The sequence below is a fragment of the Oncorhynchus mykiss genome, chromosome 12 (assembly GCF_057628025.1).
Source record: "Oncorhynchus mykiss isolate SJ-2025 chromosome 12, ASM5762802v1, whole genome shotgun sequence".
Lineage (NCBI taxonomy): Eukaryota > Metazoa > Chordata > Actinopteri > Salmoniformes > Salmonidae > Oncorhynchus > Oncorhynchus mykiss.
Window position 1 is genome coordinate 92,536,129 of NC_143033.1, and position 20,907 is coordinate 92,557,035.

At 42.8% G+C, this 20,907-nt stretch overlaps 2 protein-coding genes across 2 annotated transcripts in view; one reads left to right on the forward strand and one right to left on the reverse strand.

The window, feature by feature from the left end:
* LOC110486866 (testis-expressed protein 2) overlaps positions 1 to 9,890 on the reverse strand; it is a 26,423-nt gene extending 16,533 nt beyond the window's left edge. Inside the window, exon 1 of the mRNA XM_090194070.1 lies at positions 9,232 to 9,890. The gene's annotated coding sequence lies outside the window, so the exon portion shown is untranslated. The remainder of the gene's footprint in view (positions 1 to 9,231) is intronic.
* A 4,356-nt stretch (positions 9,891 to 14,246) lies between these two features.
* Positions 14,247 to 20,887, forward strand: LOC110486875 (mitochondrial thiamine pyrophosphate carrier). The gene is made up of 7 exons (XM_021558707.3): positions 14,247 to 14,411; positions 15,198 to 15,366; positions 17,293 to 17,448; positions 17,796 to 17,966; positions 18,374 to 18,554; positions 18,821 to 18,951; positions 19,091 to 20,887. The coding sequence occupies exons 2-7, from the start codon at positions 15,235 to 15,237 to the stop codon at positions 19,268 to 19,270; spliced, it is 951 nt and encodes a 316-aa protein (XP_021414382.3). The 5' UTR covers positions 14,247 to 14,411; positions 15,198 to 15,234; the 3' UTR covers positions 19,271 to 20,887.
* Positions 20,888 to 20,907: the final 20 nt, after the last annotated feature.

Here is a 20,907-nt window from a genome sequence, read left to right on the forward strand (position 1 = left end):
GAAGTAGGACAGTAGAGGTTGTGTCCCAAGTGGAACCATATTCCCTACAGGATGCCATTTGGGACATAGCATCAGTGTCTGGGACATAGCGCCCTGCACGTTTCTTCATCCTGGGTATCTGACACTGTCCCCCCCCCACACCCCACACCGTACAGCACTAGACAGACTGTTCCCCCCACACCATCCAACACTAGACAGACTGTTCCCCCCACACCATCCAACACTAGACAGACTGTTCCCCCCACACCATCCAACACTAGACAGACTGTTCCCCACAACACCATCCAACACTAGACAGACTGTTCCCCACAACACCATCCAACACCAGACAGACTGTTCCCCACAACACCATCCAACACTAGACAGACTGTTCCCCCCACACCATCCAACACTAGACAGACTGTTCCCCCCATACCATCCAACACTACACAGACTGTTCCCCCCACACCATCCAACACTAGACAGACTGTTCCCCACAACACCATCCAACACCAGACAGACTGTTCCCCACAACACCATCCAACACCAGACAGACTGTTCCCCACAACACCATCCAGCACTACACAGACTGTTCCCCCCACACCATCCAACACTAGACAGACTGTTCCCCACAACACCATCCAACACTAGACAGACTGTTCCCCCCACACCATCCAACACTAGACAGACTGTTCCCCACAACACCATCCAACACCAGACAGACTGTTCCCCCCCACACCATCCAACACTTCTTCCTTCTCACCCTCTCCTCCCTTTCCCTCTCACCATCTCCTCTCTTCCCATCGCTCTCCTCCCTTTCCTTTTCACCCTCTCCTCTCCTCTATCCTTTCCTTTCCTCCTTCCCTCTAGGTGAAGAGGGGAACTGCACTGGTCTGTCAGGCAGCATCAGCCCTGACTGTGGATGTAAATATAAATAGAATAGGGGTGGGTGGTAGGCGGCATGGTGGGCTGTTCCCTTCTGAAGCAAACTGTTTGGTGTCTGTTTCTTCCTCTCTCTCTCTGTGTGTGTGTGTGTGTGTGTGTGTGTGTGTGTGTGTGTGTGTGTGTGTGTGTGTGTGTGTGTGTGTGTGTGTGTGTGCGCTTGTGCATGTCTGCGTGCATGCTTGCGCGTGTGTGAGTGTGTGAGTGTGTGTGTGTGTCTTACAGAGAGAGGAAGAGAGAAATTCCAACACTGGTGAGTCCCTTTACTTTCTGGATTCATCTGAGAAGTAGGACAGTGAACAAATTTAGGGTTTAATCCCACTGTTGTCCAAGGGCGGACACTCCTAATCTCTCATTATGGACCATTACCCCAGTCAGATTACATGTTTACACACGGATTGTGTGTCGTGTGTATGTATGTGTGTGTGTCTTAGAGAGAGAGAGGAAAATAGACATTCCAAACACTGCGGAGGATGACGAGTGCCTCTAGACACATATTGACAGCCCGCTATGATAGAACACCATGTTTATTGAAAGCACACACACACATCAAACAGTTTGTTACGCTGCTGACACATTGCAGCAGAGGAAAGAGCCTCGTACATTTTGCCATAATGAGTCAAAGATGAATTGAACCAGTCAGCTATGGTTATGCAAATTCTAGAGAGGGGCGGGTGGTCATTAAACAGAGCTGGTTTCCTTCCAGAACGCTGAGTGCTGCAGTGTGTCCTAAATGGTGCCCTTTTCCCTATATAGTGCACTACTTTTGACCAGGGCCTATAGGGCTCTGGTCAAAAGTAGTGCACTGTATAAGGAAAAGGGTGCCATTTGACACACCCCTGGTGCACTGCTGACATGCACTGCTGACATATAGGCCTAATCAACTCAATGGACTCTCCCCTAGGGAAATCAGGGAGTCCTGTCGGAGTGGAAAATCTGTAAAAGTGAAACAAGCTTTCACCTACTTGTCTCCACGTGTCAATCATTGTCTTATAGGGAGATTAGAAATAGAAGGTGATGCTAATGCTATGCTAATGCTAACTCAAGAGCTGAACCTCATCTGAGTCCCAAACGTAGTACTATTCCCAACCTAGTACACAACTTTTGACCAGGGCTCATAGGGCTCATAGGGCTCTGGGGAAAAAGAATGCACTTTGTAGGAAATAGGGTGCGATGAGGGACGCAGCTACCATCATCACCATGAGTCACATGCCAACGAGATAGTTACCATCATCGCCGTGAGTCACATGCCAACGAGGACAAAGTTGCCAACAAGGACAAAGTTACCATCATCGCCGTGAGTCACATGCCAACGAGGACAAAGTTGCCAACAAGGACAAAGTTACCATCATCGCCGTGAGTCACATGCCAACGAGGACAAAGTTGCCAACAAGGACAAAGTTACCATCATCGCCATGTGTCACATGCCAACGAGGACAAAGTTGCCAACAAGGACAAAGTTACCATCATCGCCGTGAGTCACATGCCAACGAGGACAAAGTTGCCAACAAGGACAAAGTTACCATCATCGCCGTGAGTCACATGCCAACGAGGACAAAGTTGCCAACGAGGACAAAGTTACCATCATCGCCGTGAGTCACATGCCAACGAGGACAAAGTTGCCAACAAGGACAAAGTTACCATCATCGCCGTGAGTCACATGCCAACGAGGACAAAGTTGCCAACGAGGACAAAGTTACCATTATCACCATGAGTCACATGCCAACGAGGACAAAGTTACCATCATTCACCGTGAGTCACGTCAACGAGACAGTTACCATCATTCACCGTGAGTCACATGCCAACGAGGACAAAGTTACCATCATTCACCGTGAGTCACATGTCAACGAGACAGTTACCATCATCACCATGAGTCACATGCCAACGAGGACAAAGTTACCATCATCGCCGTGAGTCACATGACAACGAGGACAAAGTTACCATCATTCACCGTGAGTCACATGTCAACGAAACAGTTACCATCATCACCATGAGTCACATGTCAGACTGGATTATCTTTAATCCTCCATATTAAAAGAGCTGTATGTCACTTAGGATGTGAATCACAGGGAATACACACTGCCAGACACACATAGCCAGACAGACACACATACACATTGCATGCTTACACACACATACATAGGCTTACACAGTGACTGACTGGCTGAACACACACACATAAAGTAAATGCACACACTGTCATAGCACACCGTGGCACAGTTGTGACAGTTGACAGCGTGCGTTCCAATGAGTAACCATGCTGAGTGAGGGCTCAGAATATAATAACTGACAAATGAATATCAGGCAAAACTCTACTTAGCTCGCATAATCCAGACCCAGGGTATTTGGAAGAATCATTCCTATTTCTATTTCTGTTAAACATGTCAAGTCTGGGCCAGTGACACTCCTGAGTACAGGGACAGTGATCCTCTCCTTTAAATCTGAAACATTGACTGTTCTACCATAGAGATAGGATAACTGGTTTATGTATATGGTTCTAACCTTATAATTAGAATGAGTAGAATGATTTACCAGTCAAATTGCCAAGATCAGCGAGGTTCCAAGCCCGTTCTATTCATTCTCTTTCTATGGACCAACCACCCTTTTCACTGCTTGTCAGACTACATCAGATAAATCCAAACAAATGTCCCACATTCAAAGCTGAATGGAAACCAATTATAGTGCCATAATATATATCAAAGTGGCTATGAATGTGCTCTATATATTGTAGCTATATCAGATGTCCTCAGTCCTAGACCACAGTTCTTGCTGCTCCGCTGATGGGATCATTTGGGTTCTGTCTCTTTTACTTTTGATATTGGCAGTGGGTGAGTCTCAATTATGTCTTTGTTTCCTCGGGTCCCTCTCCTTACCTCCTTTGCAAAACCCATTGGAGGATAAGATTTAAGGAGAGGAACATAAGATCTTCTGCTTGAATTGTTATGTTTTTCACCTAGTTCTCCAACTATGGGGGAGGGGCATAATAATAATAATAAATACAATATACACTACCGTTATATATTTTTTGGGTCACTTAGAAATGTCCTTGTTTTTTAAAGAAAAGCCATTTTTTTGTCCATTAAAATAACATCAAATTGATCAGAAATGCAGTGTAGACATTGTTAATGTTGTAAATGACTATGGTAGCTGGAAACGGCAGATTGTTTATGGAATATCTACATAGGCGTACAGAGACCCATTATCAGCAACCATCACTCCTGTGTTCCAATGGCACGTTGTGTTAGCTAATCCAAGTTCATCATTTTAGAAGTCTAATTGATCATTAGAAAACCCTTTTGCAAATATGTAAGCACAGCTGAAAACTGTTGTTCTGATTAAAGAAGCAATAAAACTGGCCTTCTTTACACTAGTTGAGTATCTGGAGCATCAACATTTGTGAGTTCGATTACAGGTTCAAAATGGCCAGAAACAAAGACCTTTCTTCTGAAACTCGTCAGTCTATTAAATGTTCTGAGAAATGAAAGCTATTCCATGTGAGAAATTGCCAAGAAACTGAAGATCTCTTACAACGCTGTGTACTACTCCCTTCACAGAACAGCACAAACTGGCTCTAACCAGAATAGAAAGAGGAGTGGGAGGCCCCAGTGCACAACTGAGCAAGAGGACAAGTACATTAGAGTGTCTAGTTTGAGAAACAGACGCCTCACAAGTCCTCAACTGGCAGCTTCATTAAATAGTACCCGCAAAACACCAGTCTCAACGTCAACAGTGAAGAGGTGACTCCGGGATGCTGGCCTTCTAGGCAGAGTTGCAAAAAAAAGCCATGTAGACATTCCATGAAAAGTCAGCCATTTCTAGCTACTATGGTCATTTACAACATTAACAATGTCTACACTGTATTTCTTATCAATTTGATGTTATTTTAATGGACAAAACATGTGCTTTTCTTTAAAAAACAAGGACATTTCTAAGTGACCCCAAACTTTTGAACGGTAGTCTATATATCTAAAAAGGGGATTGGAAATGATAGCTGACCTATCCCCTTGAAAAAATACATATATCCTGCTCTAATGTGCTTTGAGAAGGAGACTAGGACAGAGGAAAAGAGGAATCAAGATAGAACCAATTGAGATTGACCCAGTGTTATTACTTACTAGCATATATGGGCTTCCTCTAGCCTTTCATACTGAACCACTGTATACAATCAGGCTGATGTGAGAGCCTAGACATGGGTCTAATCTATAACAGATACCAATGGCATTATCTTAATCAATTTTGACTTCACAGTCAATCTAGATCAATCCACACCGACAGGGATAGTAAAAACTCTCTTCCTTCGAAATCCTTGAGTCAGCAAACGTTTGGCAGCATTTCAGACACATTCCTTGGTGGACAGGTTTAGTAGAAACTGAAATTGCAGCCACAGGCGCTGATATGGGTCCATATCAGGATCAATGAAGCTAACATCTTTTGAAGGTCCTTTTTCCATGGCCCAGTTGAGACAGTTGTGGAATTCTGTGGGTAGTGAGTTAGCCATACTGACTAAAAAATAATGTATGCTTCAATTCTTTATTCATCATTATAAGAAGATACATAATTAATACATTAACGAAAACATGTACTATTTTTAGTCGGTATGAGTAGTATTACGATTGTGTACAGGCTGGATCTATAGGCCTACTGCAGCTCTCTAACAGCCATCGTCTGTCAGGGTTATCTGCAATTCTCACCTACTCCTGGTTAGCCACAGTCAATGTGTAACAGCACTGTTTCTGCAGTATCGTGTGAGAAAATGGTCATATGGATTAGAACGCTATGCATACTGTATCGATGTGGTGTGTTGAACGAAGACAGGAGACCAGGGTGAATAGTTGACTACTGTCCTCTATGGGTGACTGTCCATGGGAAGAGATAGGAGACCAAGGTGAATAGTTGACTACTGTCCTCTATGGGTGACTGTCCATGGGCAGAGATAGGAGACCAAGGTGAATAGTTGACTACTGTCCTCTATGGGTGACTGTCCATGGGAAGAGATAGGAGACCAATGTGAATAGTTGACTACTGTCCTCTATGGGTGACTGTCCATGGGAAGAGATAGGAGACCAAGGTGAATAGTTGACTACTGTCCTCTATGGGTGACTGTCCATGGGAAGAGATAGGAGACCAAGGTGAATAGTTGACTACTGTCCTCTATGGGTGACTGTCCATGGGAAGAGATAGGAGACCAAGGTGAATAGTTGACTACTGTCCTCTATGGGTGACTGTCCATGGGAAGAGATAGGAGACCAAGGTGAATAGTTGATTTCAGGAGAAGTAATGTAAGAGGACTGACTTCGATGAGTTTACAGAGACCAAAGCAGCTAGGCCACCTCTGGCATACTTACTGGGCAGCTTGCTCCCCTCCTCGCCTCCCCTCAACCCTGTGTCCAGATGTTTCAGATTAAACCTATTACAAAATCTTGCTGAGTTCCACCCATCCTCCTGTTACTACTGGGTCAAACACATTGATCGTCTCATCTTGGAACATCATTGGCACAGAGATTGATGATGAGGTCATTCTAGGGACACGTTTACCAATCAAATTGTCTGCAGAGGGTATTATGTTGTCAGAAAGGGGATGAATGAAAATAGGACGATTTGCTGAAAAGGTCTGCTGGTCATTATGTCTGTTATTATTATGTGTCCAGGGCTGTATCTATTCCTATTGTTTGCTGGACCTTATATTTACTTTGCTGCAATAAACACAAATCCATTCCAGCCTACCTTCAGAGAGAATTATTACAAACATATCGGGACTCCATCCCTGACTGCTCTGCTGTGGCTTCCATTGGGAGACCGATACAATATGTCAGTTTTACAGTATATTATCTCTGATGTATTATCCTGTCTTCTCACCAACACTCAGAGCCATGTCATCGTGGAATACTCTGCCACCAGAGGTTACTCATCAAAAAGCAAGTATAGCTTTAAAAAACAGATTAAAAAAAATTATATATATATTGTATCACAGCGTCCTCTCCTCTTTCTAAATATCTAATTGAACTGTATATAAGAATATGAGTATGTAATAATAGTGTGTAAATAGTATTTTTGTTGTGTATATACTGTATATACATTGTTATTTCATGTCCTCGTCTATCTGTTCTGTACTTTGTCATGTACAGAGCCTTCAGAAAGTATTCACACACCTTGCCTTCTTCTACATTGTGATGTGTTACAGCCTGAATTCAAAATGGATTATATTGAGATTGTTTTGTCGCTGGCCTACCTACACACTATACCCCATAATGTCCAAATGGAATTATATTTTATAAATGTTTACAAATGAATTACATATGTAAATCTGAAATGTCTTGAGTCAATAAGTATTCAAGCCCTTTGTTATGGTAAGCCTAAATAAATTCAGGAGTAAAAATATGCTTAACAAGTCACATAATAAGTTGCATGGACTCACTCTGTGTGCAATAATGTTTGACGTGATTTTTTTATGACTATCTCATCTCTGTACCCCACACTTAAAATGATCTGTAAGGTCCCTCAGTTGAGCATTGAATTTCAAACACATATTCAACCACAAAGACCTGGGTGGTTTTCCAATGCCTGGCAAAGAAGGGCACGTATTGGCAGAGGGGAAGAAGAAGAAAAAAAGCTGAAATGTAATATTTATTTGAGCATGGGGAAGTTACACTTTGGATGGTGTACTACTACACCCACTCACTACAAAGATACGGCGTCTTTCTGAACTCTGAACTCTTTCTGAAGTTGCCGGAGAGGAAGAAAACCGCTCAGGGATTTCACCATGAGGCCAATGGTGACTTTAAAACCATTACAGTTTAATGGCTTTGATAGGAGAAAACTGAGGATGGATCAGCAACATTGTAGTTACTCCACAAAACTAACCTAAATGACAGAGTGAAAAGAAAGAAGCCTGTACAGAATAAAAATATTTTAAAACATGCATTCTCTTTGCAATAAGGCTCCAAAGTAAAACTGCCAAAAAATATGGCAAAGAAATGTACTTTATGTCCTGAATACAAAGCGTTATGTTTGGGGAAAATCCAATACAACACATCACTGAGTACCACTCTTCATATTTTCAAGCATGATGGTGGCTGCATCATGTTATGGGTATACTTGTCATTGGCAAGAACTTTTTGTCATTTGGCAAGAATTTTTTTAGGATAAAAAACAACAACAGAATAGAGCTAAGCACAGGCAAAATCCCAGAGGAAAACCTGGTTCAGTCTGCTTTCCACCAGACACTGGAAGACAAATTCACCTTTCAGCAGGACAATAACCGAAAACCCAAGGCCAAATATACACTGGAGCTTCTTACCAAGACGACATTGAATGTTTCTGAGTGGCCTAATTACAGTTTTGACCTTAAATCGTCTTGAAAATCTATGGCTGTCTAGCAATGATCAACAACCAATTTAACAGAGCTTGAAGAACTTTTTAAAGAATAATGTGCACAAATATTGTACACAAATATTGTACAATCCTGGTTTGCAAAGATTTAATCGCTGCTAAATGGGATTCTAACATGTATTGACAGTATTTATGTATTTCTTCATCAAAAAATGTGCCCAGAAAATGTAAAACATGTTTTTACTTTGTAATTATGGGGGAGTGTGTAGATGGGTGAGAGAGAAAAAAAAGATGTAATTCATTTTGAATTCAGGCTGTAACACAACAAAATACGTATGAATACTTTCTGAAGGCACTGTATTTGTATGTTTTATGTGGATCCCAGGAAGAGTAGCGGCTGCATGTTTAGTAGTTTATGGGGATCCTGATAAACTAAACTAAACACTACTGTCCTTACCTGACCTGTGCATGCCTGTGTAGGCCTCTTAATGTGGGGCCCTGTCAGGAGGGCAGGCAGGCAGAGAAATCTAACTAGTCTGGATTAAACGAATTATGTCTAATTGATGGGCATCCTATTCCTACATCAGACAAATAATCTGATGGGATTATCATGGAGAACAATAAAGCTGTCCTGACATTAGGGCATAAGGCTACACGCACAAGTGGTTGATGAGTGTTTATCCACCGGTTGCATCAGAGGTATTGTGTTTTGGTTTTGGTTATTATTCCCATGACACCCATAGGTATAAATGTAATTTCTACTTAGTTTTTGTTATTCAAACGTCTACAGGCCTACATGGAAAATGTAAACATGATCAAACTTCAATATGGGCTAATTCAAGTCCAATTTCAGGGCTCAGCCATGTAGGCTAAATAACTGCTAAACACAGGCCTATATTTTGTTGATAAAACATATATTCATTTCAATATCTTTGGCGATGTCAAGACATAGCCTACCCACTCAAATTTAGGGCTACTCACCTGAACACCATCAAAACGACAATGAAGGACCCATAATGTAGGCTATAGTCGATACCGCTATCCCCGTTGATTGACAGGTATGGAAAAAGACCCAAGTCACTCTCATTAAATTCAGTCGTCTTTCGATTTCGCTCTCAAAACTCTGTCAAAGCCGCAGTCTGACTGCAGAGCAGAGCGCAGCATTCTATATGTCCGAATACTGCACAGGGATGCACTGCAGTGAACTGACTAGAATAGAAACCCTGTTAAAATAACTTTGCTCACGTTTTGCATAGGGACGCGTTCGACTTGCCTTGCATGGCGTAGGAAAAAACTTCCAATCGATTTAATAGCACGGATAGCCTCTCGTAGCCTCACTTCGGAAGTGCAGATCGCCTGAACCAGCATGAACAGTAACGGTATGCGCCGAGACACCGCCATATAACCGAGGAGCCCTTGTTTCGCGTCTCCATCATCTTCTCCCCCTTGAAAAAGCGCCAAGCGAACTCTGAATAATCGGATTATTAGAGTCCTGGCTAGAGAGAGAAACACTAATCCAGATTAAAACAGTCGTACAGCAGCACCTATGTTGTTCTCGGCTCAGTATTAAAATACTGTCACACTTGTCTACAGGATAGGATCTTCACTCACACGTGTTTTGGTCAGCCTCTCAAACCATCACTTCTAAAAACGCATCCAGGTCTTTCTAGCAGTGCAATGAAGTAGAGTTATGTAAATGCATGGATTAAACTGAAGGTAAAACCAATGTAGAATAACATTTTAACCCCTCTGTGAATACTGTACACCACATCAAAAGAAATCCAATATCACCATGGGATATTTTCATTTCAGACTCATACTGGTTAAAAATGTCCATCGAGGATACTGATTTATCCAACTGATGAACCTACTAATGGTAGTTTTCCTTGGACAGGTGAAGTTGAATGCTAAACCACAACCAATGTATTCTCCATTACAGGAGCAATCTGGAATTGGTACATACATTTTTTAAACTTTTACATTAATAATATATAGCCATTGTTTCTAGTAAAATATAACTTCACCACTATTTTTCAACAGTCTTGCTGCTGCTTAATTCATCCCTCTGTTTTTATCCATCTACATCCAGTGGGGCTTTTGTTCATCTGCCTCCCCATCCATCATGCCTCAGTGTGTGTGTGTGAGCACAGCTGGGGCCTGGCAGGATGTGTGTATATGTGTTTGGTTGTGCTTGCTTGAGTGTATGTATGTATGTATGTATGTATGTATGTATGTATGTATGTATATGTGTGTGTGCAGCCAGGTCGCTCATGATCCACTTTGACATCTGACATCCGTCCAGGTACCCAAAACTGTCCATTAAGGGCAACAGTGAGCGTTGTGGACCGGGGTGGCAGATGGGTGTAAACTGCCAGATCCAGCTCTGAAGGTCGTATGTTCAGTGACAGAACTTGTTTTAAATGTTTTTGTTTTAAGCCTTTCCCAAACCTTAACCATTCAGAATGAAGGCCTAAACTTAACCGTGGAATTGTTTTTGTTTTAACCCTTTCCCAAACCTTAACCATTCAGAATGAAGGCCTAAACTTAACCGTGGAATTGTTTTTGTTTTAACCCTTTCCCATAGCTTAACCATTCAGAATGAAGGCCTCAACTTAACCGTGGAATTGTTTTTGTTTTAACCCTTTCCCATACCTTAACCATTCAGAATGAAGGCCTAAACTTAACCGTGGAATTGTTTTTGTTTTAACCCTTTCCCATACCTTAACCATTCAGAATGAAGGCCTAAACTTAACCGTGGAATTGTTTTTGTTTTAACCCTTTCCCAAACCTTAACCATTCAGAATGAAGGCCTAAACTTAACCGTGGAGTTGTTTTTGTTTTAAGCCTTCAGCTCCGAGGGTGTGTTCAAAGCCAGGTATAGACACCTCTTTGATGTTTTTTAAACCCTTTCCCAAACCTTAACCATTCAGAATGAAGGCCTAAACTTAACCGTGGAGTTGTTTTTGTTTTAAGCCTTCAGCTCCGAGGGTGTGTTCAAAGCCAGGTATAGACACCTCTTTGATGTTTTTTAAACCCTTTCCCAAACCTTAACCATTCAGAATGAAGGCCTAAACTTAACCGTGGAGTTGTTTTTGTTTTAAGCCTTCAGCTCCGAGGGTGTGTTCAAAGCCAGGTATAGACACCTCTTTGATGTTTTTTAAACCCTTTCCCAAACCTTAACCATTCAGAATGAAGGCCTAAACTTAACCGTGGAGTTGTTTTTGTTTAAAGCCTTCAGCTCCGAGGGTGTGTTCAAAGCCAGGTATAGACACCTCTTTGATGTTTTTTAAACCCTTTCCCAAACCTTAACCCTTCATTTAACCATTCAAAATGAATGCCTAAACTTGTGACAGCAGGGGTTCAACCTGTGGTGTCCAAAACACCTTGAAATTTGACATTTGGAGCAACTTCAAAATGTTTGACGTTTGGAGAAATGTGGACAAACGGCAGAATCAGGAGTCAAATTGGTCAAACTATGAGGTCTTGTGTGTGTGTGTGTGTGTGTGTGTGTGTGTGTGTGTGTGTGTGTGTGTGTGTGTGTGTGTGTGTGTGTGTGCACAGCTGGGACCAGGCTGGACATGAACTTTGGGACACAATGGATTACACGAGTTCCTGCTTATCTTATCTTGGACACTGCAGGGGGCAAGAAGAACAAACCAAACACTGGCACAGACACAATACACTGACCTTCAGCATTTAACAGGACAATAAATTATCATCAACATGGCATTATGTTCATATAGAGTCTACAGTAGATGTAGTATTATAGACTATGGTTATATTGCCAAGAGGTGTTTTTCATGTCTAAATGGTCCTGGACTTGCACATACAGTGGGGAGAACAAGTATTTGATACACTGCCGAATTTGCAGGTTTTCCCACTTACAAAGCATGTAGAGGTCTGTAATTTTTATCATAGGTACACTTCAACTATGAGAGACGGAATCTAAAACAAAAATCCAGAAAATCACATTGTATGATCTTTAAGTAATTAATTTGCATTTTATTGCATGACATAAGTATTTGATCACCTACCAACTAGTAAGAATTCCAGCTCTCACAGACCTGTTGGTTTTTCTTTAAGAAGCCCTCCTGTTCTCCACTCATTACCTGTATTAACTGCACCTGTTTGAACTCATTACCTGTATAAAAGACACCTGTCCACACACTCAATCAAACAGACTCCAACCTCTCCACAATGGCCAAGACCAGAGAGCTGTGTAAGGACATCAAGGATAAAATTGTAGACCTGCACAAGGCTGGGATGGGCTACAGGACAATAGGCAAGCAGCTTGGTGAGAAGGCAACTACTGTTGGCGCAATTATTGGAAAATGGAAGAAGTTCAAGATGACGGTCAATCACCCTCGGTCTGGGGCTCCATGCAAGATCTCACCTTGTGGAGCATCAATGATCATGAGGACGGTGAGGGATCAGCCCAGAACTACATGGCAGGACCTGGTCAATGACCTGAAGAGAGCTGGGACCACAGTCTCAAAGAAAACCATTAGTAACACACTACGCCGTCATGGATTAAAATCCTGCAGCGCACGCAAGGTCCCCCTGCTCAAGCCAGCGCATGTCCAGGCCTGTCTGAAGTTTGCCAATGACCATCTGGATGATCCAGAGGAGGAATGGAAGAAGGTCATGTGGTCTGATTTTTGGTCTAAACTCCACTCACCGTGTTTGGAGGAAGAAGGATGAGTACAACCCCAAGAACACCATCCCAACCGTGAAGCATGGAGGTGGAAACATCATTATTTGGGGATGCTTTTCTGCAAAGGGGACAGGATGACTGCACCGTATTGAGGGGAGGATGGATGGGGCCCATGTATCGTGAGATCTTGGCCAACAACCTCCTTCCCTCAGTAAGAGCATTGAAGATGGGTCGTGGCTGGGTCTTCCAGCATGACAACGACCCGAAACACACAGCCAGGGCAACTAAGGAGTGGCTCCGTAAGAAGCATCTCAAGGTCCTGGAGTGGCCTAGCCAGTCTCCAGACCTGAACCCAATAGAAAATCTTTGGAGGGAGCTGAAAGTCCGTATTGCCCAGCGACAGCCCCGAAACCTGAAGGGTCTGGAAAAGGTCTGTATGGAGGAGTGGGCCAAAATCCCTGCTGCAGTGTGTGCAAACCTGGTCAAGAACTATAGGAAATGTATGACCTCTGTAATTGCAAACAAAGGTTTCTGTACCAAATACCAAGTTCTGCTTTTCTGATGTATCAAATACTTATGTCATGCAATAAAATGCAAATTAATTACTTAAAAATCATACAATGTGATTTCTGGATTTTTGTTTTAGATTCCGTCTCTCACAGTTGAAGTGTACCTATGATAAAAATTACAGACCTCTACATGCTTTGTAAGTAGGAAAACCTGCAAAATCGGCAGTGTATCAAATACTTGTTCTCCCCACTGTATGTGTGAGCGACCAGGTATTCAACCAGGTTCATCTGCATGACTCAATACCACCTTAGCTCACTGATCTAAAGGCACTCTGGGAAATAACATAAGTCTTCAGGTCTCAACCACCTCCTTCCACACTATATTGAGACAGAGCCAACAAAGTAGACATTGTTCTTTCTCACCAGCGTTGACTCTGTAATGATTATAATAAACGTCACATCATCTATATGACCTTTGGATTCAAACAGACTTTCAGCTCTGATTTTATTGTCCTGCTGTACTTTATCATAATGTGATTGTTACAATATAATGAGTCTTGGTCACAGACTGTTTAAATTTCTCTTTTCTACAGTCAATAAAATGGAAAATTGTGCAGTAAATCAATGTTATTGGACCTTTAACAATATTGTTGTAGAGCATCAACCTTAGGCGGTCTTGTTTTTATTTATTTGATGACTTTTGTACAATATACTTTTCCTGAAACTATGCAGACGTTGTGATACAGTACTGAATGTTGAGACTGGTCACTTAACAACAGTGACATCTTGTGTCATAAGGGGAACACATGTAGTGCAACTGGGATTGCAGGGTCACGTGATCCATCCCTCCATGCGGATTGGTTCGATTTGCACCATTCTCCAGTCTCCAGATTGGTTTGAGTAAGCTAAATTGTATGAAAAGAAGAAGTACATGTAACCTTATCAGTCCTTCACCAACTATTCTTTCACACATTTCCATGGAAGAGCAGCACATAAAAGTGAGTCGACAGTTCTACACATTTTAGCTATAAATTGCGAGCTAGATTGAAGTAAACCAGATTGAGTGGCTACGCTAGCTAACCTCATAGTTATGCCAAGGTCCTGTCCTCTATGGTATTTTTTGAAGAACGTTAATACCTACTGTATTTACTATGAATAATCACTGCAACTAATGTACCAATTGCAGTCAACGTGTGTGTGATCTCCACATGTGTCTGATTAGGAGGAAGGGCTGATCAATAACTTGATAGTTAGTTAGCTAGTTAGGCAACTCAACAACAGTTACTGTAGCTGTCAGCTAGATGCAGGTGTCATGTCAACATCAGCAGAGTCAACTTCCATCACACATGATTGATCAGTGGAATTTGCCTGATGACTCTTTTATACAGCTACTAACTATCTCTAGTGGCAGTGATGCACAAATAAGTGATACAGAATTGGCTTCCAATAAAAATAGCAACATACTGAATCGTGAATCACAATAGCCTATCCATATTTACAGTGACTCTCTCAAAGAAACTACTAGTCACCCTGTATACAGTAGAGGCTGCTGAGGGAAGGACGGCTCATAATAATTTCTGGAATGCCGCAAATGGAATGCCACAAATGGAATGCCACAAATGGAATGCCACAAATGGAATGCCACAAATGGAACGGCATCAAACCATGTGTTTGATGTATTGAATACCATTCCACTGACTTCGCTCCAGCCATTACCACAAGCCCGTCCTCCCCAATTAAGGTGCCACCAACCTCCTGTGCTGTATAACATGTTCTCTCCCCAGACCTGAGGTCCTCTGGTGAGGCTGCTGTGGAGTCATCATGGTGGGCTATGACCCAGGGTCTAAGGGCACTGCTCCAGCCCCAGAAGATGCAGCCCTGTCTGGGTCAGCCGCAGGCATGGTGACCCGAGCCCTGATCAGCCCCCTGGATGTCATCAAGATAAGATTCCAGGTACAGTAAGCATCAGATGGATATTATTGTGGTGCATGTTTTAGTTGCATGGCCACTTTGGACCCTAATCTACTACACAATTAAATGAAACATAATGTAAGTTGGAACTACAGTGCCTTCAGAAAGTATTCAGACCCCATTACGTATTCCACATTTTGTAACATTACAGCCTTATTCTAAAATGTATTATATAGTTGTTTCCCTTAATCTACACACAATACCCATAAAGACAAAGCAAAAACAGATTTTTAGACGTTAGCTAATTTATAAAATACAAAACTGCAATATGACATTTACATAAGTATTCAGACCCTTTACTTAGTACTTTGTTGAAGCACCCTTGGCAGCGATTACAGCCTTGCGTCTTCTTGGAAATGATGCTACAAGCTTGGCACACCTGTATTTGGGAGAGTTTCTCCCTTCTCTGCAGATCCGCTCAAGAGTTGTCAGGTTGGATGGGGAGTGTTGCTGCACAGCTATTTCCAGGTCTCTCCAGATATGTTCGATCGGGTTCAAGTTCAGGCTCTGGCTGGGCCACTCAAGGACATTCAGAGACTTGTCCCGAAGCCACTCCTGTGTTGTCTTGGCTGTGTGTTTAGGGTCGTTGTCCTTTTGGAAGGTGAACCTTCGCCCCAGTCTGAGGTCCTGAGCGCTTTGGAGCAGGTTTTCATCAAGGATCTCTCTGTACTTTGTTACGTTCATCGTTTCCTTGATCCTGACTAGTCTCCCAGTCCCTGCCGCTGAAAAACATCCCCACAGCATGATGCTGCCACCACCATGCTTCACCGTACGGATGGTGCCAGGTTTCCTCCAGATGTGACGCTTGGCATTCATGCCAAAGAGTTGAATCTTGGTTTCATCAGACCAGAGAATATTGTTTCTCATGGTCCGAGTGTCTTTAGGTGCCTTTTGGCAAATTCCTTTATGCCTTTTACTGAGGAGTGGCTTCCGTCTGGCCAATCTACTGTAAAGCCTGATTGGTGGAGTGCTGCAGAGATGGTTTTCCTTCTTGAACGCTCTCTCATCTCCACAGAGGAACTCGAGAACTTTGTCAGAGTGACCATCGGGTCCAACAAGGTCCTTCTCCCCCTATTGCTCAGTTTGGCTGGGCGGCCAGCTCTAGGAAGAGTCTTGGTGGTTTCAAACTTCTTCCATTTAAGAATGATTGAGGCCACTGTGTTATTGAGGACCTTCAATGCTGCAGAAATATTTTGGTACACTTCCCCAGATCTGTGCCTCGACACAATCCTGTCTCGGCGCTCTATGGCCAATTCCTTCAACCTCATGGCTTGGTTTTTGCTCTGACATGCACTGTCAACTGTGGGACCTTATTTAGGCACAGGTGTGTGCCTTTCCAAATCATGTCCAATCAATTGAATCTACCACAGGTGGACTCCAAGTTGTAGAAACATCTCAAGGATGATCAATGGAAACAGGAGGCACCTGAGCTCAATTTCAAGTCTCATAGCAAAGGGGTCTGAATACATTCCGAATGCACTGTTTTTGTGGCCAAACCCTAGTGGTACTGGTAAACATACAACTCGGTTATTTGTGCATGATAACCGCTGCCCAGGCTTTTATGACTTGAACCAAAAAGCTCAGTGTTGTGAGACTCACTGAAATCAAGCTTTTTTTGTCCTGAAGAAGTTTGTTTCATTGCTACTAACCATTGTTTGGTTGTGCTGCATTCTTTTGATGTGAGTCACAGCACCACACCCAGACCCTCAGACACCACTGGGCATGCCCAGTTTCTCACAACACACTGGTGGCCATGGCAACACACACTGATGATGTGCTCAGCATTTGCTAGGGAATGACTTACAACTGTGTGTGTGTGCATGTGCATATGTGTATTTAGTTCTACACAAGAATGTCTATAGCAGAATGTCCTCTTTCCCGTCTACACACCCCTCCTTGCGTACACAGTTGCAGATAGAGCGCGTATCGTCAAGGCACCCTGAAGGGAAGTACTGGGGTCTGTTCCAGGCATCACGTTGTATCCTGGCAGAGGAGGGGCTGCCTGCCTTCTGGAAAGGACATGTCCCCGCCCAGCTCCTCTCTGTCTGCTTCGGGGCAGTACAGGTAGGGAACATACACTGGGGCATTTTTCCTGTCAGAATGCCCTGTTGTATGTCACACAGTGTTGTGGTTGAATGAGTTGTTTTCTGACTCAACTCTTTGTCACTAGCTAGCCGTTGCCCTGTAACGCCTCAACGCTAGCACGTAACGCTAGCATCTCTCACATGGTAGTGGGTTGATAGATTATAATATATAGTCATGTGCCTCACTTTTTTTTTCTCTCTCTTGTTTTTATCCCTGTGGTCTCCATTCATGGCTGTGCTGTATAACTTGGCACTGTTGTCTGAATTGTGTGTTTTCATCTGTGCTTTAAGGTTGTGTTTTAAGGCTGTGTTTTCATCCCTCCATAGTTTGCCAGCTTTGAGTTCCTGACTGAGATGACCCACAAGAGCACCGCATATGACAGCCAGACAGCAGGGGTGCACTTTGTGTGTGGCGGTCTGGCCGCCTGCTCTGCCACTGTAGCCTGCCAGCCACTAGACACACTGCGAACACGCTTCGCAGCTCAGGGAGAGCCCAAGGTGAGAGACAAAGAAAAACATACAGTATGAATCTATCGAAAAGCATTAGCTTTATTGTACCATTATCAAAAGCAGTAATAGTCCATTAACTCTGCAACCCATAATTTGCCAAGCACCAAAACGACAACCACACAATTTCAACCAGTAATTTATTATTTATAAACTAAATATGCATTTATAGTAAACTAGGTATAATAATTAACTGTCAAACTACTTAACCCCTTAAAAGGATCATTTAGAAAAATGTAACATCTTTATTTAGATATTTGTTTCCTTACCTTGAAGGCAGTCTATGGACAAGGAGTGACTGTAATCCACACTTTGGCTTTGTTAAAGTGTTATCATTGAATCTTTGGCTTGTGCTACTGATAGCTATTAGCTAACCACAGGCATCATCTGTAACATAGGTGTATGGCAGCCTGAGACATGCTGTGTCCACCATGTACCGCACTGAGGGGGCCCTGGGGTTCTACCGTGGCCTGGGTCCAACACTGGTGGCAGTGTTCCCCTACGCAGGCCTGCAGTTCTTCTTCTACAAGGTCCTCAAGAACCTCATGGGACCACCGCCCAAGGACAGCAACGTCGGAGGTCAGTGGCCAGTGTAGGGATGGTCATGCCTTTGACCACATGACACTGTTTAAATACACAACACTGTACACATAGCAATGACTGTTAAGGGTATAGGGCCTAGAAACTAGAATATAACCTCGGCTTGGCTAGCAAACAGGAAACTAACTATGTAACTAGGGCCTGGATAGTGCCCAGTACCACTGACTGAACACAAATACATGACTTTGAAGGATAGTGGCCTAGAAACTACCTGAACATTACTGCTTGTTTCCTTTCTATTGTAGGCAACCTCAGAAGCTTGGTATGTGGAAGCTGTGCTGGAGTCATCAGCAAGACAATGACCTACCCCTTTGACCTCATCAAAAAGAGACTGCAGGTGGGAGGGTTTGAAGAAGCCAGAGTCCACTTTGGACAGGTACGGTAGACATCTTATTACTTTGTCTCATTCAGTCATGTGCCTGACAGCAGGTCTTATATTAGAGCGAAGATGGCTGTCATACGGGGCATCCATCTACATGACATTGAAGTGTGTTGTTTCTGCTTACTGTGTGCAGGTGCGGAAGTATGGTGGCTTTGTAGACTGTGTGTCCCAGATCGCCAGAGAGGAGGGTCTCCGGGGCTTTCTCAAAGGCCTATCTCCCAGCCTAGTGAAAGCAGCTGTCTCCACGGGCTTCACCTTCTTCTGGTATGAGTTCTTCCTTAATGCCATACAGAACCTGAAGGGCAGCCAGTGAGCAGAGGAGCTCTGGGTAGAAGTTGCTTTTAGGCACAGATCTAGGATCAGCTCAACCGCTCCAAATTCTAATCTCAACCAATATGGGGAAAATGTGAAAATGGACCATAGAGCAGTGTCTAGGGCAGCATTTTCCTAACTCGGTCCTCGGGACCCCAGGGGGTACACATTTTGTTTTTTGCCCTAGCACTACACAGCTGATTCAAATGATCAAGGCTTGATGATTAGTTGATTATTTGAATCAGCTGTGTAGTGCTAGGGCAAAAACCAAAACGTCCACCCGGGGCCAGAATCGAGTTTAGGAAACCCTGGCTTAGGGGCAACTGAAGAAGCAGAAGAACTCAAAGCACTGGAAAAGAAAGGAGGGAATGGCAGAATCACGCACATCTACATCGTACATGCCAAATCCCCCTCCCACTGGTGATAGGAGTCAACATTGCTGGGAAGAAGAAAAAAAGTCTCTCCTTATTGCTGTTTACCTATAGTGTATCTTATAAGTTGGGAAAGTCAAGGTGTGGTGCTGCTCTGGACCTTCCACATAAGGAATGATGTCACCTCACCTTACCGTGTGTTTGTTGTCAGTGTCCAAACACCTTGATGTTAGTATGTCTATACTGGAACTCTTTGCTGTTGTTTTTACACTATACTCATGGTTTGTGGTGCACAGTCTATATTGAGGACAGGAAGCCTGTTACTTTTAAAGACTTTTGTAATTGACCAAAAATGGCCATATTTGTAACCGCCATTGTAACAATGTGTTCTGTTTCAACTACCTGCAGAATTGCCTTATTTGATGGGCAGCATAAGGAGGATATAACCATTGTCTTAGATCATGTACTGAGAATATACCTCTGGAAGTGTTCTTCTGTGTTTTGACAGCTGCGGAAGGGGGGGAAATCACTTAAATTCTCCATTTCAATGTTTTGTGTGTTAAATTGATAAGCTCAGATGGTTGCTCTTGAAACCGATAGATACCATGGAGCGAAGGGAAAGAGATGCTTGATCTAGGCTAAAATAAATAGTCAGAACCTGGTCAAAGTTGATCCTATCACGGAATGCTCTTTTAATAGGGACGATTCAATACATTTCAGCTAAAAGTTGTGGTGTTAACTAATGTGTTAGCATAGACTCAGTTATCATGCATTCTAAATGAGGTGCAAGGGTTTGTTGCTTTCCGAGTGGAATGTGTTTCAATATTTATAACCATTTCTATATGGTTGGTAATGCTTATTTAATAACAGAAGTACATTTACCATCTATGCTGTTTTCAGTTTCCTTTTCTTTGATGTTCTGTACATTCATTTTAAGTGACCTGTTGTAACAGCTTTTATGGCTCAGCATTGGATTGTTTTGCTAAATTCTCAAACTGGCACTTGCTCAGTGCTAAATTAAGACTAAAGAAGCATTTATTCTATGTATGTTTAATGCTGGAAAGATTGCACTTGGTGGGACAATTTCTTGTACTATGTGTAACATTGTGTCGGCTACTGCTGCACGGTACAAAGTGGTGGCAGGTGTGTCAGTCTATATTTGGGTTTTTATTTAAAACGCATTGTATCGTACTTACCCATGTTTTGTTATTTTTGAACTGTTTTTGAATAAAGAAAATGCATGCAAATGAACCTGTCATTGGAATGA

Bases quoted from the DNA above. Each gene is read 5' to 3' on its own strand.
- LOC110486875 (XM_021558707.3), top strand. From the start codon at position 15,235: ATGGTGGGCTATGACCCAGGGTCTAAGGGCACTGCTCCAGCCCCAGAA. The intron at 17,449-17,795 runs GTAGGGAACATA...ATCCCTCCATAG, and splicing joins TCTGCTTCGGGGCAGTACAG to TTTGCCAGCTTTGAGTTCCT. The intron at 18,952-19,090 runs GTACGGTAGACA...TACTGTGTGCAG, and splicing joins CCAGAGTCCACTTTGGACAG to GTGCGGAAGTATGGTGGCTT.